Source organism: Gossypium hirsutum, chromosome D09 (assembly GCF_007990345.1).
Source record: "Gossypium hirsutum isolate 1008001.06 chromosome D09, Gossypium_hirsutum_v2.1, whole genome shotgun sequence".
NCBI classification, from domain to species: domain Eukaryota; kingdom Viridiplantae; phylum Streptophyta; class Magnoliopsida; order Malvales; family Malvaceae; genus Gossypium; species Gossypium hirsutum.
The window spans coordinates 45,041,028-45,055,780 of record NC_053445.1 but is presented as its reverse complement, the minus strand read 5'-3'; the positions used below and the strand labels follow the sequence as shown (position 1 = coordinate 45,055,780).

Below are 14,753 nucleotides of genomic sequence, written 5' to 3'. Positions count from 1 at the left end.
ACAAGTACGTGAAATAAGATTGCCATATTTGGTTTAATTCATCTTTTTTTCCTGAGGTTTTCAAAAAAATTGCAAACGTTTTGATCGTTATCTTTTTTGTCACTTGTGTACTCCATTAATACAACAACAGTTCATTGTTTTCTTTTTCTTCCTTGTTTTTTTCTCTTTAAACCAAGGTTTCAAGCTTTCTGGGTTTGGTGAGTGCTTATAGATTCCATTTCTGTGGCTCTTCTTTTGATTGAACTGGGACTTGGGAATGATCATATGTTTCTGGGTTTTCATTGGTACTGTTTTTTAGTGTTTCTGAATTCTGGGTGTTCTTTTTTCTTTTTTCATTTCTGAGATTGCTTAACGTTAAAGCTTGGATTTTGATGGAATCTTCGTATGCGTTTCTATGGTTGATTCGACATATAAGTTTTTTTTTTGAATTGATGTGTTGTATTTTTTTTTCCTGATTTCTGATTCCATGGTTATGTATTTTTTTTTTATTGCTAAGAAAATAATGTTGGAGAAATGCAAGTTATGTCTAGGCATGGACAAGAGAGATTTTTTAGAATTAGTAAATCTTTTAGCCATTAGATTTTCATTATTTTATTGGGAATGAAATTTCTATGTGGAAAAGTATATTACAATAGAATGAGAATCTAGATCAAAAGGGTAAATAAAGAACTCGATTTTATCTAATTTGACTGTTTCCAATGAAGGGTTTTTTTGTTCTTTTTTGAACTTTTAGGATATATTAAAATTGATTCCTGAAGTAAATTTAGACGGCTAACGCGATCTTATTGTATGGTATGATGGAAATCCATTAAAACAAACCCTTTTTTTAATCTAATATTGGTTTTGGCTTTTGATAAAGTTGATTCCAATTTAGGGTTTAGCCTGAAAAGATAGTACTATCTTTTTTATTTTTCTTTTTGGGCTTCTTTTTAGTCAAGATTACCTGGATTCTTAAGTCATAAGGAATGGTGCTAACTTTTGTAATGGTATATACAGGAACAAGTATCCTTAGATTGAAGAAAACAAACTGATAAACTCATTATTTAGAGATTTTTAATTTCTTTGCCTACTAAATTTAATCAGTTGTTACTATATTTATTTTTTCTAAGGTTTTATTTTGATAAACTTCCACAAAGTAGCACTAATAACAATAGTTCTGTGAAGAACTTGGTGCTGTATAAATTACTGATATTGAAATAGTTATAAAAACCTCAAATAATATATATATATCAACTTGATCATTTGCTCAATTTCAGTGAAGAATAAGTTGCTTTTGTCATTGTTTCCTAGGATTGTAATCTAACCTGCCATAATGAGTATATTTCTGGAGCATCTTATTTTGATTCTTGAAGCAGAGCCTTCGATTTTTTCAGGGTAATTCCATTTTTATGAGTTGTTTCTTCATGCATGGAGTATGTAAGATGGATATCCAATTGGTTTTTCATTGTGAACAAAAGTCTAACTGAGAATTTTTTGTTCAGGTGGTGATCAAGTAATCTTTTTAGGTGGAAAATTCACTTGAAGTTGATGACTATGTATCAGCAAGATTCAGATTTTGTGCATTGGGTTCTGGGTGGCGACCCTTTTTACAATTATGTATATAATAATGATATGGTGCAGCAAGATGCTGGTGACATCTATCATCATACACACTATTTTAGAGGTCATAGTCATACTGATACACAAAGCAGCCAGATAGAGAATGATGAGGTCATTGCTCGTACCCTTCAGGAAGAATTCTCGCATCTTGCTGTGGCAGAAGCTTCCGAATTTTCTCATGCTGGGGAAGAGCAGTCGCAAGCATCCTGTGAACCTCATGATTGGCTTACTCCTTCAACAACAGACTACTGTTATTCAGGTGGCTGGAAAGTTTTCCTGCTTATTTATTTCTTATATGGTATTTATCTGCTTATCATTGTTCAGAACGTATTTTGCCACAATGTGCAGGCTATGAATATGGCCGGGATGAATCCGATGATTTGGTGCCACATAGTTCATGCTCTAGTTCTAGCCCCAGTGATTCAGAGGATTTTTCTGGCTCTTTGGAGCTGACTGAGGGTTATTTACTTGATGATGAAGTAGGCAAGAGGTTGAATCAAATGGTTCCTATTCCTGTAAGTTTACCTTAAAAGTGTCATAATTCTCTAATTTTTTTACTTTCATGTCCATACATGTAATGTTCTGATTTTGAGTTAAAATTGTTAAAAGAATTTAATTTCTATTGATGCATATGATCCTGCATCTCTGCCATTTTCTTCATAGTGTTTAAATTTGTTTGTTGCAGCATGTCCCTCGAATCAATGGCGAAATACCATCAATTGATGAAGCAATGTCTGATCATGAGAGGTTGTTAAGCAGGTATTATTTATACTGTTCTCTTTTTCATTTTTCATATCTTAGCATGTTGAGTTTGATGCTTTGAGCAACGTGAATAAGAAATGCATCATTTTTTCTTTTCATGAAAGGTGTTGTTGGCTGACTTGGTAATTTGGTTTTATCAGCTACTTAAGGTTAATGCTAGATATATTTCTTTGTCCATCCAGATTGCAGGTATATGGTTTCATGGAGCTCAAGGTTCAGGGAGATGGCAACTGTCAGGTGTGTTCTCTTGTTATGTTTTAGTTTGAACTGTGCATTCAGCTATAAAATTTATGGTCAATTATTTTGCTTTTCCAGTTCCGTGCACTGTCACATCAGTTATTTCATACACCTGATAATCACAAAATTGTGAGACGACAAATTGTGAATCAGGTTCGTTGTCCCAGAATAAATTACTGGCTAACACTCAACAATAAATTTGTTTATTAAGGTATATAGTACATATCGGTCCTGCTGTAGCTAACTAATAGTTTCATGTTTTGCCACAGCTTAAATCTAACCCTGAAGCATATGAAGGATATGTCCCCATGGATTATACAGACTATTTGAAGAAGATGTCTAAGTAATCTTTCTTGTTATTGATGTTTCAAGCTTTTGGGCAGAGAATAGCTATATTAATACTAATTATGAATGATTCCAGGAGTGGCGAGTGGGGTGATCATGTTACATTGCAGGCTGCTGCGGACAGGGTATGCGTTATAAAAGTAGCAAACAGATTCCTTTGAAAGAAGATTGTGTTGCGACTACCAATTAACCATATATTTATTTACAAATAACTGTTGCAATGGATATTCTCCTCTGTTCCCCCCCCCTCCCAATTCCTTGATCTGGAGCAACCCTTAATAATTCATTTTCTTTCTATTTGCTTTCCTTCAAGTATCCATGCATTTTTCAATGTCTAATACCATCAAACTTTTTTTACCTTTTTTTTGCAGTATGGCGTTAGAATTTTTGTCATTACATCTTTTAAGGACACTTGTTACATTGAGATTCTTCCTAACTTCCAAAAGATGAAAAGCGGTAAGATTTTCAGCCCTTACTTCTCTTGCAAGCCTACCTCTTAGTTTTTTCCTTTTTCTCTTGTTGAATTTTAGAATCGTCTAATTCTAATTCACTTTTGTCATCCAATTGGAGGTATTATTACTTTTGCATATATGTTAAACAAAAAGTCACTTGTAGAAATAACGACATCGATGATGAAGACCCCGTATTTTATGCTGGTATATTCTAACACTTGCGATTTCTTATGTGTACTGATGCAGTTATTTTCTTGAGTTTTTGGGCCGAAGTTCACTACAACTCAATCTACTGCCAAGGAGGTGATTTATATTACATTTTCCTCTTTGCTTTAGCATCCACACAAAGTTCTTTTTTATTCAAATACATGTTGCCCCGATCCTTCATTACTAGTGTGTTAACATTCCAACAATGTGGCCTGCATGAAAAAACTGACATATCAGTGTATGACTCTTTATATGCATACTGTTTCAAATACAGGGGAATGCTTAGCTTAGTTTCTTATGGAATGCCTATAACAAGAATCTTGATAGGACAATTTGGGAATCTTATGTTGTATTGAACTTAAAAAGGGATTTGCATGTTCCTAGTTTTAGTATCATTCTTCAAATATTGCTAAATCTTGGGTTGTGCGTGGTTCTAGATCCTCCTTCATCCGAGGTTCCAAGGAAGAAAAGATGGTGGAATTTTGGGAACTAACACAGCAAAGATGAGCCAGGCTTCCATTAATTTCCTCCCTCTGACTTGCCATAAAATGTAATCATACTTGATAGTTGTATTGTAAGGAGAAACAGTATGATATATTTTTTAATTCCCTTTGAATTTTATGAAATATTCACAGCTTAATTCTTTCATGCATGAAATAAATTGAAAGAAATTTGTTATTCATACTTTGTTCTTTATTGATTCATTAAGAGTGGGTTTGTTTTACCGACAGTTCACTTTTTGGTATTTGTTTTGTAAAAAATAGCTTATCAATGAAAAAGAAAAATACCAGCAAATTTGAAAAAAAAAATTATAAAAACTCTGAATTAAGTAGTTTTGGAATATTTTATTTATAAAATTTATTTAATTATAATATTTAAAATAATTGAAGTTAAAGTCCAAACAGTTTAACTTCCACTAGAGAATATAAAATAAAGGGTAATGCTTCAATAATATTTTTTTTGGCAAATTTAAATATATAATTCATAATGCGTTTCATTTCATCAAAATAAACTTTCAAAAAAAAAATTTAGAAAAAATTAACAAATACCAAAAGAATATGTTTTCCAAAATAAAAATAGATACAAACAGTCAACCCTCTCTCGTTATACCATCTCCATAATGATTCATATCATATTTAATTTTTTTTTAATTTTCAAATTAAAAAGTTATAATATATTAATAATATTAATTAATGAAATTTAGATCATATATTTAATAAAAATTAAAAATATAATTCATTTTATTAAAAATTATTTTCATTCAATAAAATATAGTTAATACACTTTATATATAAAATATAAATATTTTATTGAAATAAAATTTTAATTTATTTCATTAGGGAGTAGAAATAATTTTATTAAAATCTGATATAAGAGGTAATAGAGAATTAATCTGTAAAGAGCATAACTCCAATCTATTATTGTCTCTATTCTTGTACATGTAATTTAAAATTTAAGTTTTAATTTGATATTAGTTTTTGGTAATTAACTCTTAGTTTAGTTGGTGTTGGAGGTTGAGTGTGTTTTTTTTTTTTTTATGGATTTGGAAGAGATTATGAGTATAACAAAAACTAAATGATATTACACTCAGAAGCTTTCTGTTGAAAGATTATAAGAAATCGTGAATTCGTTAGTTTGGTTTATGGGTATTCATGACAGAAGGAAGTAGAAGTTTTCTTGAAGGCTTTTACTGAGTTTTTAATTCTTTCTAAATCGTTTTCGTTCCCAAGACAAGGAGATTGGTGAAATATGCCCAATAGTGTTTTGATGCTTTCTACTCTCAATAAAGTGGTAGTCAGTTAACTTTTATTCGAAATTTTATTATGAATTTTTGAAAAAACCAATCAAACTTTTTACTTGTACCTCAAAATTAATAAATTTAATTAAATAGATTATAACAATAAGATGGCATTTTATATGAAACACAGTTACTACTGTTACAGTGTTACGTCAATAAAAAATTTTAAAAAATAATTTGTTTTAAAAATATAATTTTTTGATCGAAATGTTTGTTTGAAAGTTTTAAAAAAATAAAATAACTAAATTAGTAAAAAGTTGTTATGTAAAGGAAAATAACATAAAAGATGATATAATGATGGCTAAAAAGATCGGCTTTTAATATTATAAAAATGAATACGGCTTTTAATAAGAAAAACTGATTTAAATGTAAAGAAATCAAGTTTAACAAAATAAAAAGGAAAAAAGCCCTCGGCTTCTAAGTTCAATAAAAATAATTGTTCTTGTTTGAATCTTCATCTTACATCTCATGAATTTAATCAATGGACTTTTTTTTCAATTCACAGTCGCACTTTCTGGCAAACCAAACAGAATAAGAATAACAGTAAACCTTAAAAAAACCTGGCAATACTTCATTTCCAATGCACTCCTCAGTAATTTACAACGACGAAACAAAGAAAGCATTTCCAATTTCTCAAAGGTCTAGCATCTATCATCTCATCAAATTCTAAAAATCTAAACTAAATATGCAAATACTACTCGACAATAAATATATTATTTTATATATGTGGCTGATGGCTGTACTTTGAGATCTCTACTCTTGATGCCTTTTCTCTTCCTCCTCTTCCTTTCCCACCTGCTGCTCTTCCTCCTCCGCTGCCGCCGTCGGCTGCAAAAGCAACGCTGTAAACGGCATATGTTGATACCCATTTCTCCCTACAGTTGAATACTGAAACCCCATTGGCTGGCACAAGTCCAGCCGGCAACTCGGTGGCGGCGTTGTCATGGTATACATCCCCGCCACGACGCCGCTACCAATCCCTACCGAGTGCAGCTGACACGATTCCGTAGGCGAAGAAGTTGTAGTGAGCCCAGAGGCACAAGAGATTTCATGGGCGGCGGGGGTGGTGCCGGACCCAGTGGCAGCAATGATCGAAGGCTCAGCTTGACGGAGCAGCCATTCAATGGTCTCACCATCGGAGCGATGACCGAGTTCTCGAGTGAGTTGAAAGATCCGAGCTGCACAAAGAGCCGGCATCCGAACACGACGGCCACGGCCATTCACTTTGGTGTGACGATCTTTAGAAGTCAAAGGAATGGGTTTCCGGAGTTGGGTCTTGGGAGTAGACTCGCCGGCGAGTGAAGAGTTAAGGTTGGAGTTAGTGCGGTTGGAGGTGGCGGAAAATTTGTGGAACGCCATTTCAGAGCTCATAGCAAAGCTTAAAAAAAGGTTTAGGTTTTTTATTAAAAAAGCATATAAAAAAGAGAGGGTAGAGGAGCGGCGTGGGATTGAGGCGACCCCACAAGGGGTAAAGGAGAGTCTCTTTTTAAAGGTGAGATGTGAGATTGATTAAAAGAGGGGAGGGGTGGGATTTGTCTTCACGTTACGACTCTAGCTGACGTGTCGTTCTAGGGTTTCGTTGATCTTCCTGAAGTGGTACTTGGGTCGGGTCCTATTGTGGGGCCCACTTATTAGATGTTGTGGTGGATCCCCCTTTCGGCACTTCTATTTGGGTTGATAGTATCTTTGCCCAAATTTTTGCCTCGGTTACAACTCTACAATAATTGCTTGATTTTTATTCGGTATTTTAAATAAAATGATAATCTTGCACATTCAACAATAATTATTTAATAAAATAATATTTTTTAATAACAACTGAATTAAAATCTAATTAACTTTAAATATTAATATAGATATCAATTTTCATTCTTCAATAAGCAATTTGAGATATTTTACCTGGCGAAATATGTCTTTTTCGTAGCATTTCCTGTCACTTTTTAAAGAAAAACAAGGAAAGTGTCATGTGAAAACATGAAGGTAATAATTTTCTTCGGTTATAGGAAATTTTTATTGAAATAATATCTGATTTTATTTGACCCTTACAGAATTTTTTCATGTGATACTCAAACGTAATTTCACACAAACTTCAATTAAAAAGGAAACAGAACAATGACTTTTGTGACAATGATATTAAAGCCAATTAGCAAACAAGGATGATTTTATTGTTCAAAAATTGTGCAAGAAAGAGAAGTTAGAAGAAAATAAAAAATAGATTTGAAGCCTGATTAAGATTTTATTTTTTTACAACAATAAAAATAAAATAGTGAAAATAACATTAATGAGTTTTAATATAGGGTACACTATGTTTCTCATTAGAAAATATGTTATTTTGCAGTTACATTTTTTTTCATAATATTAAAATAAAAATTATTTGTACCATTAAATTATCTTTTTTATCTTATACATGTGCACATAAAACTCAATTCAATTACTTAAAATATAAAAAATTCTCTATTTAAATTGTTTATGCTTTAGATGAGATTCATATGATTTTATTTTAAAAATATTAGACACATATAAAAAAATGTAATAAATTGGCTTAGGAAGTAAAAAGTCTTTAAATTTTAAAAAAAAAACAATTAAATTCTTCTTCTTCTTTTTTTCACCCAATTGAGCACTTAAACTTTTAAAATGCATCAAAAAGTCCCTCAAACTTCTTCAAAAAAAGTAACTAAGTCCCTGCTTTTTTTTTTACAAAATTGGGTACTTGAACTTTCAAAATCATCAAAAAGACCCTCAAAACTTTTCAAAAAAGCAATTAAGCCCTGCTATTATTAAAAATTAGAAAAAAATTATAAATTATAAATTATTAAATTTTAATAACAATATAAAAAATTAAAATTTATTAAAATTAGAATTTTTTATAAAAATCATAAAAATAAAAAATTTATAAAAATCATAAAAAATTTAATGACCCCTAGTTTTTTCAATTAAAGTCATCACGTGTCGCAACACAGCGTGACATGTGGCGAAAATGATAAAAATAAAATAAAAATCAATAAAAGTTATAGAAAAATTATAAAATGCTTCTTTTGGTACGATAATTTTTATAAAAAAATTTACGAAATTTATATTTCTTTACATTTTGTATAATTTTCTTACAACTTTTTAAAATTTTGTAATTTTTTATATTTCTATATATTTTATAATTTTTTTACGATTTTTATAAAATTTTACATTTTTTATAATTTTTATAATTTTAATATTTGAAAATTTTTTATTAAAATTTAATAATATTTATAGCTTTTATTGATTTTGATTTTTTATAATTTTTAATAAAAGCAGGGGCTTAATTGCTTTTTCTGAAAAAGTTTGTGGGCCTTTTTGATGCATTTTGAAAGTTTAAGTACTCAATTGAGTGCAAAAAAAAAGTAGGAGCTTAATTGCTTTTTTTAAAAGGTTTGAGAGTCTTTTGGATACATTTTAAAGTTCAAGTACTCAAATGAGTAAAAAAATTAAGTAGGGGTTTAATCGCCTTTTTTTAAAAAAAATTGAAAGGCTGTTGCACCATTAAGCCTAATAAATTATATAAGTTTTTGTATATTTCCTAAATATTTATTATGATATTTCTAATTTATGATACATTTGAAACTTAAAATATTTTACTTATCTATATGATAAAAGATTATATGACTGTGGCTAAGTATAAAGAAATAAAATACCAATTAAATATTGGTAGACAAATTCCCCAAAAAATAAAAAATAATTTTTGTTTTGACATGCCAGTTATTCATATTTATTTATTTGAAATAAATTTCACATAATTTATCTATTAGTTTTTTTATTACTGTTTTATTTATTATGATATTTTCAATTCATTAATATTTTACTTATAATTAGTGCTTTGTATTTATAATTATCTGTATATTTCATAAAATGAATATTTTCTGAAAATTATTTTTTTTAGTAAATGGCCTTATGGACCTGAGTTAAACATTTTTAAAAATAAATATCATAATAGCACTTATAACTATATACAAAATGAAAATGATGATAATAGAATGAGCAATTGTCATAATTTAATATTAACATCGTAATTCTACCAAAAATGGAAGATTAATGAAAATGATAAGAGTATTTGAATATTTTTTTAATATATATATTTATATTTTTCTAATGTTATATGTTTTTAATATATTAACATCTTTTATGGTGTATTTTATTTAGTTGAAGATTATAAATTACTTTGGTTTTTTGGTTGGATCCAAAATCAATAGTAAAGGTGTATATCTTGTAAATTGTGATATAACATATATTATACTTAAAGAGAAAAAATATTTTTCTCATTTACTAACAAACAATGTAAATGCTAATAACATATCAGGCAGTGCAAAATTAATCGAAGGGATAAATTATTGTAAGTGATGCATTACTTTCATTAAAATCTCGAAAATTTTTATTAAGCTTCAAAGATATTTACTCAAAAAAGAATTATATTGAGACGAAAAAAGAGTAAATTATTGAATATCTTCAAATCATATTAGTTATATATGAAAAGAATTATGTCTTGGAGAAATTATTTATCTTGTCTCTAGGCTTATACAATACAATTATTAGTGCAATTGAAACACGTATTATAGTAAACTAGAAGTTTATCGATTGAAATACATTTACTATTAGACATAGTTGATTGGGTCGTCCTGATTCATCTATGATGCGAAAAATAATTGAGAATTCACACGATCATCTATTGAAAAACTTCAAGGGTTTCTCATTTGCTTATTGTTCTCAAGGAAAATGGATTATTAGAACGTCACTAGTTAAGATTGGGTCAGAGTCGCTTACATTTTTAGACTTATTCACCTATAATATGGACCATTTAATTTAATTTTTTTATAAATGCATATACAAGATGGACATATATGTAAATATTATTAACTCGTGACCTGACATTTGTGAGATTACTTGCACAAGAGGTAGAATTTCCAAATCATACATTTTTTATGAAAAAATATATTATTTTTATAATATATAACATGGATACATAAATAAATTGTGTTCATATTTGATTATAAATTTTTTAAAATAAATATATCATCGCACTGTGGGTTAGGATCCTTAGGAATAATACAATATCAATGGTTTTATCCCTAAGGTTTTGCATCGTAGTAATTGTTCCTATGTTTGGAAATATGTTACGGATGTTTGGAATGAGGTGAAGAAGGGACTTGCTTGGAGCATTTGAGATGACCAATTGGTTAATTTGGGTGAGCGAGTTGGGTGCCTTAAAATTTCATTTTAATGGTAATGGTTGTCTTGATGAATCTATTTGTGTATGTGATGTGGTTAATGCGAATGGAAGTTGGAACTTTGATTGGCTTTTAACGATTCTCCCTAGAGGAATGGTTGATCGTATACGGGCTTGCAACCCTCCTCTTAAGGGAATTGGGGGCAGATCAATTATCGTGGAAATGGATGGTTGCTGGGAAGTTTTCTATGCGGGAGTCTTATAAACACTTTGTAAATACAACTCCTTCTCAACTCAATGGTGATAAAGTCATTTGGAAGTTGAAAGCCACCCAGCGAGTCTGGACTTTCTTGTGGATGTTGGTTCGTAATAAGATTTTGACTAATACGGAACGAGCACGAAGAGGTATGTTACCCTTTTCCTGTAACAGCCCAATTTTGATCCTAATCGGACATAGTGATTTCGAGACCACGAATTTGAGTCAGAAAAATATTTTAATATTATTTTTAGTGTCTATTATATGTTAAGTTATAGGTGTGAAAATTTCGTGTGGAAATTTAATCGTTTGAAGGTTCAATTCGATGAAAAAAGTTTAATCGCGTAAAATAAAATTTAGAGGTTAAATATTAAAAGCACCTATTTGTTGTTGTCTTTTTAAGTGGGAGGTCTAAAGATGTAATTAGACCAAGATTTAGTTAGTGGGTGGTATATGACAACATTGTCCTTAATATATATGTTATAAATATTTATTATAATAAGGTTAATTTAGTATATTATTAAATTATATCTTATAATTAAAATAAGTAAAGAAAACATAAAACATTTCATCTCTTTGGCCGAATAAGGAATTTAGAGAATTCATTCATGGCTTTCTAGGATTCGGCATTTCTATTGTTGATTAAGGTTAGTTCTTTGTTTGGTTTTTGATAATTTTTACGTTTTTAAGATCGTTGCTTCGAATACTATCCGACCCATGTTTGAATTTTTAATTTCGATGAATATTTTGAGTTGTGCCATTGATGAACATTTGTGTTATGTGATGTTTGATGATGAATAATGAAAGATATATTTTAGATTAATATGTTTTGTATTGGAAATTTTGGTGAAATTGAGTAATTAGAGTTAAATTGTGAAATTAAATTTTTGAGGGACTAAAATGTGAAATAAATGAAATGTGAGCACTTGTATGAACAATAGGTACATTCGGCCCTTGTATGGTGTGAACAAATTTTGTGTATTTTGTGTTTTATCCAATAAGGACTAAATTGTAAAAAGTGTAAATATTAGGGGCAAAATGATAATTTACCCATTTATTTGTTTTTGGATTAAATTGAATGTAATTATATTTAAACTAGCTTATTTTGAATATAATTAGATCAAGAACCGAAGAAATAGGAGTTGGATCGGGGAAAAACTAAAGTTGTCGATTAATCGTCTGGTTTCGACTTTTCACCGTCCCAGGTAAGTCTATTAGCTATTTAATGTCATAAAATCAGTATATAGGTATGTATATGTGCTGTATTTTGATGAATTATAATTTAAAATATGTTGGTTGAAATAATTAAAAGGATGAGTGAATTATATGCATTATTGTTACATGTTCGAATCATAGGTATATACTTATATGGTCATTTGAATTTAGTTAAAGTATGAAGGTGTATAAGGATATACAATTATAAATGTTATCAAATTTAGTTGGAGTATAAAAATTTTATATTTTTATATGTACAAGTTTTGAATTTATACATGTATATACAAGTATAAAGTATTGGTTTAATAAAAGGTATATATATATGTGTGTGTGTACTTAAGATTCGGAAATAAACATATGTTTATATTGGTATAAAACTTTGTATTGGATCTATAATATGCAAATATACATGTATATGTCATTGTATTGAATTTAGGTATGCCATTTATACAAGTTTATATGAGGTTCAATTATGCAAATATGCATATATATATGTGTGTGTGTGTGTTCTGTAATGAGTTTAAGTATGAAATTTATATATGTATAAGGGAGGTTCGATTATGTATGTATATTCATGTAAAAATTCTTGAATGGATTTGAAGATATGAAATTATTAGTTTGGAATATCATAAGGTGTTCGAATGCATGATATTAGGTAGTAGGTTTTAATGTATTAAGTTATATATATATATATGTTCGGATGTATAATTAAGTTATTGAGCTGAATTTGATGCCTGAACTTTATATACCTATGTGGATTAAAGATATAGTTTATAAATTATTGAGTTGAATTTTTATGTGGATAATATATACAAATATGAGATATAACTTCTGTGAATTGAGATTTTAGGCTCAGTGCCTATCAGGTTTATTGCTAGTGAAACATTTCAGACTTTAAGTCTAGCAGGCTAAGTGCCAGTGTATTGAATCAGGCTTTAAGCCTAGCAGGTTTTGTGCTGGTGAATCTGTTCACATTATGTGTTTACATGTATTGGATATGTATATGATTTAGTCATATGGATTTAAAGAATATGTATATACATTTGGTCATTGTGTTTAATGAGCATATAAACATTCGTTTATATGTATTTGATGAGTATGAATTTATATATATATATTCAATTTTATGAAATTGTTAGGTATATTCGCATTCAGATAGATGTATGTGAGAAATCTATATATGCATTTTGGTAAGAATAAATGTATTTAGTTATATTCATTTGATGTGTATATATATATTCGGTTATAAAATTTGTTAAGTATATAAATATGCGTTCAGTTACACACATATAAAGTGTATATGCATTCGTTTTTAGGCATTTGATAATGATGTATGCATTTGTTTATATGTAAATGATATATAAAAGTATTTGGTTGTAAGTTTTGATGAGTATTTAAATATACAATATGTGGTATTTGCGATTTCAATAAGTTTAATTATGAATTTATATGATTCTTCTTTTATATATATTTTAGTTATGCTATAGACTTACTAAGCTTTGTAAGCTTACTTTGTTTGTTTACATCTATCTGTTTTATAGATAAAAAAATCAAGTTTCAAGCTTAGGGATCGTCGGCAAGTTCATCACCCTATCTATTATCTTGGTATTTAAAATATTTAAATTCTAACTATGGCATGTACAAACTAGATAAATGTTTTGAACGTCATACTTTGTTGTATTGTATATGAATATAATAGCCATACTAAAATGGGTTATTTCCTTATGGATTTGCTAGTTTGTAATGTTTTTACTAGTTGGATTATAATGTCTTTGTTTATTAAAAATGGTTAGAAGAGAAGTTTAACATTTTGCATATTTAATATTAGACTAAGTTTATTATTTTTAAATAATATATATAATGTATATGTATTGATTTTGAGATGGTTGTGTTTTGTTCAGTAATGCCTCGTAACCCTAATTCGGCGACGGATACGGGTTAGGGGTGTTACATTCCCTTTTGTGAATAATGTGGTAAATCGGTTGAATCCACTATACATGCTGTGAGGGACTGTGAGTTTGCTCATTCTGTTTGGAATACTTTTCTACCTAGACATTGTTGGAATGTAATTTTTAACTCTAATTTGGGGGATTGAGTTCACTGGAATGTCATGAACGAAGGGATGCTAAGTGTTGATGGTGGCGACTTTTATCTCAATCGTTACTTGGTTTCTTTGGAAAAATCGTTATGCTTTCATTTTTCAAAATGTTAGTAGTAGCAGACGTGAGCTCATTGCCTCGGTCGTGCTTGGACAAAGGCATGGGAATTTAGGGATAAATTGAATCATTGGGCTTTGTTATACTCAAACTACAAAAGGTTGGCAGCGACCCGGTCTAGGATGGGTAACGCTTAATGTAGATAGATTGGTCTCAACAGTTACCTCCAAGGCAGCAATTGGAGGAATTGTGCGTGATTCAAATGGGAAATGGTTGACTGGTTTTGCCATGGTAATAGGGATGACCGAGGCTTTCCAGGTAGAAGCAAGAGCCGCAGTGGAAGGGTTGAAACTGGGGTCTTTTACAAAAATAATACAAAAAAATAAAAAAATACCAAAATAATATAATTTTTTTTATTTACCAAAATGATACAAAAAAATAGTTAAAAAAAAAACAAAGCTGAAAGAAGGGCTTGCCACAGGCGGCACCTTTGGTGCCTGTGGCAGAGGCGACACCAATTGTTCGTATTTTGGCCATT

The 14,753-nt window shown here is 29.6% G+C and overlaps 2 protein-coding genes across 6 annotated transcripts; one reads left to right on the top strand and one right to left on the bottom strand.

Moving 5' to 3' along the window:
• On the top strand, positions 1 to 4,284 carry LOC121220938 (OVARIAN TUMOR DOMAIN-containing deubiquitinating enzyme 12). 5 transcript variants are annotated; one of them, XM_041100853.1, is made up of 12 exons: positions 6 to 197; positions 1,291 to 1,374; positions 1,482 to 1,858; positions 1,948 to 2,114; positions 2,285 to 2,358; positions 2,544 to 2,598; positions 2,677 to 2,751; positions 2,868 to 2,941; positions 3,020 to 3,068; positions 3,315 to 3,399; positions 3,642 to 3,698; positions 4,040 to 4,284. In XM_041100853.1, the coding sequence occupies exons 3-12, from the start codon at positions 1,528 to 1,530 to the stop codon at positions 4,093 to 4,095; spliced, it is 1,023 nt and encodes a 340-aa protein (XP_040956787.1). In that variant the 5' UTR covers positions 6 to 197; positions 1,291 to 1,374; positions 1,482 to 1,527; the 3' UTR covers positions 4,096 to 4,284. The 5 variants fall into 5 exon arrangements, with proteins under 5 accessions (XP_040956786.1, XP_040956788.1, XP_040956790.1 ...); XM_041100852.1 differs by lacking the exon at positions 1,291 to 1,374 and having other exon boundaries at positions 1 to 197; XM_041100854.1 differs by lacking the exon at positions 1,291 to 1,374 and having other exon boundaries at positions 1 to 284.
• Positions 4,285 to 5,950: 1,666 nt separating this feature from the next.
• On the bottom strand, positions 5,951 to 6,878 carry LOC121220937 (transcription factor TCP11). The gene has a single exon (XM_041100851.1). The coding sequence runs from the start codon at positions 6,769 to 6,771 to the stop codon at positions 6,154 to 6,156; it is 618 nt and encodes a 205-aa protein (XP_040956785.1). The 5' UTR covers positions 6,772 to 6,878; the 3' UTR covers positions 5,951 to 6,153.
• Positions 6,879 to 14,753: the final 7,875 nt, after the last annotated feature.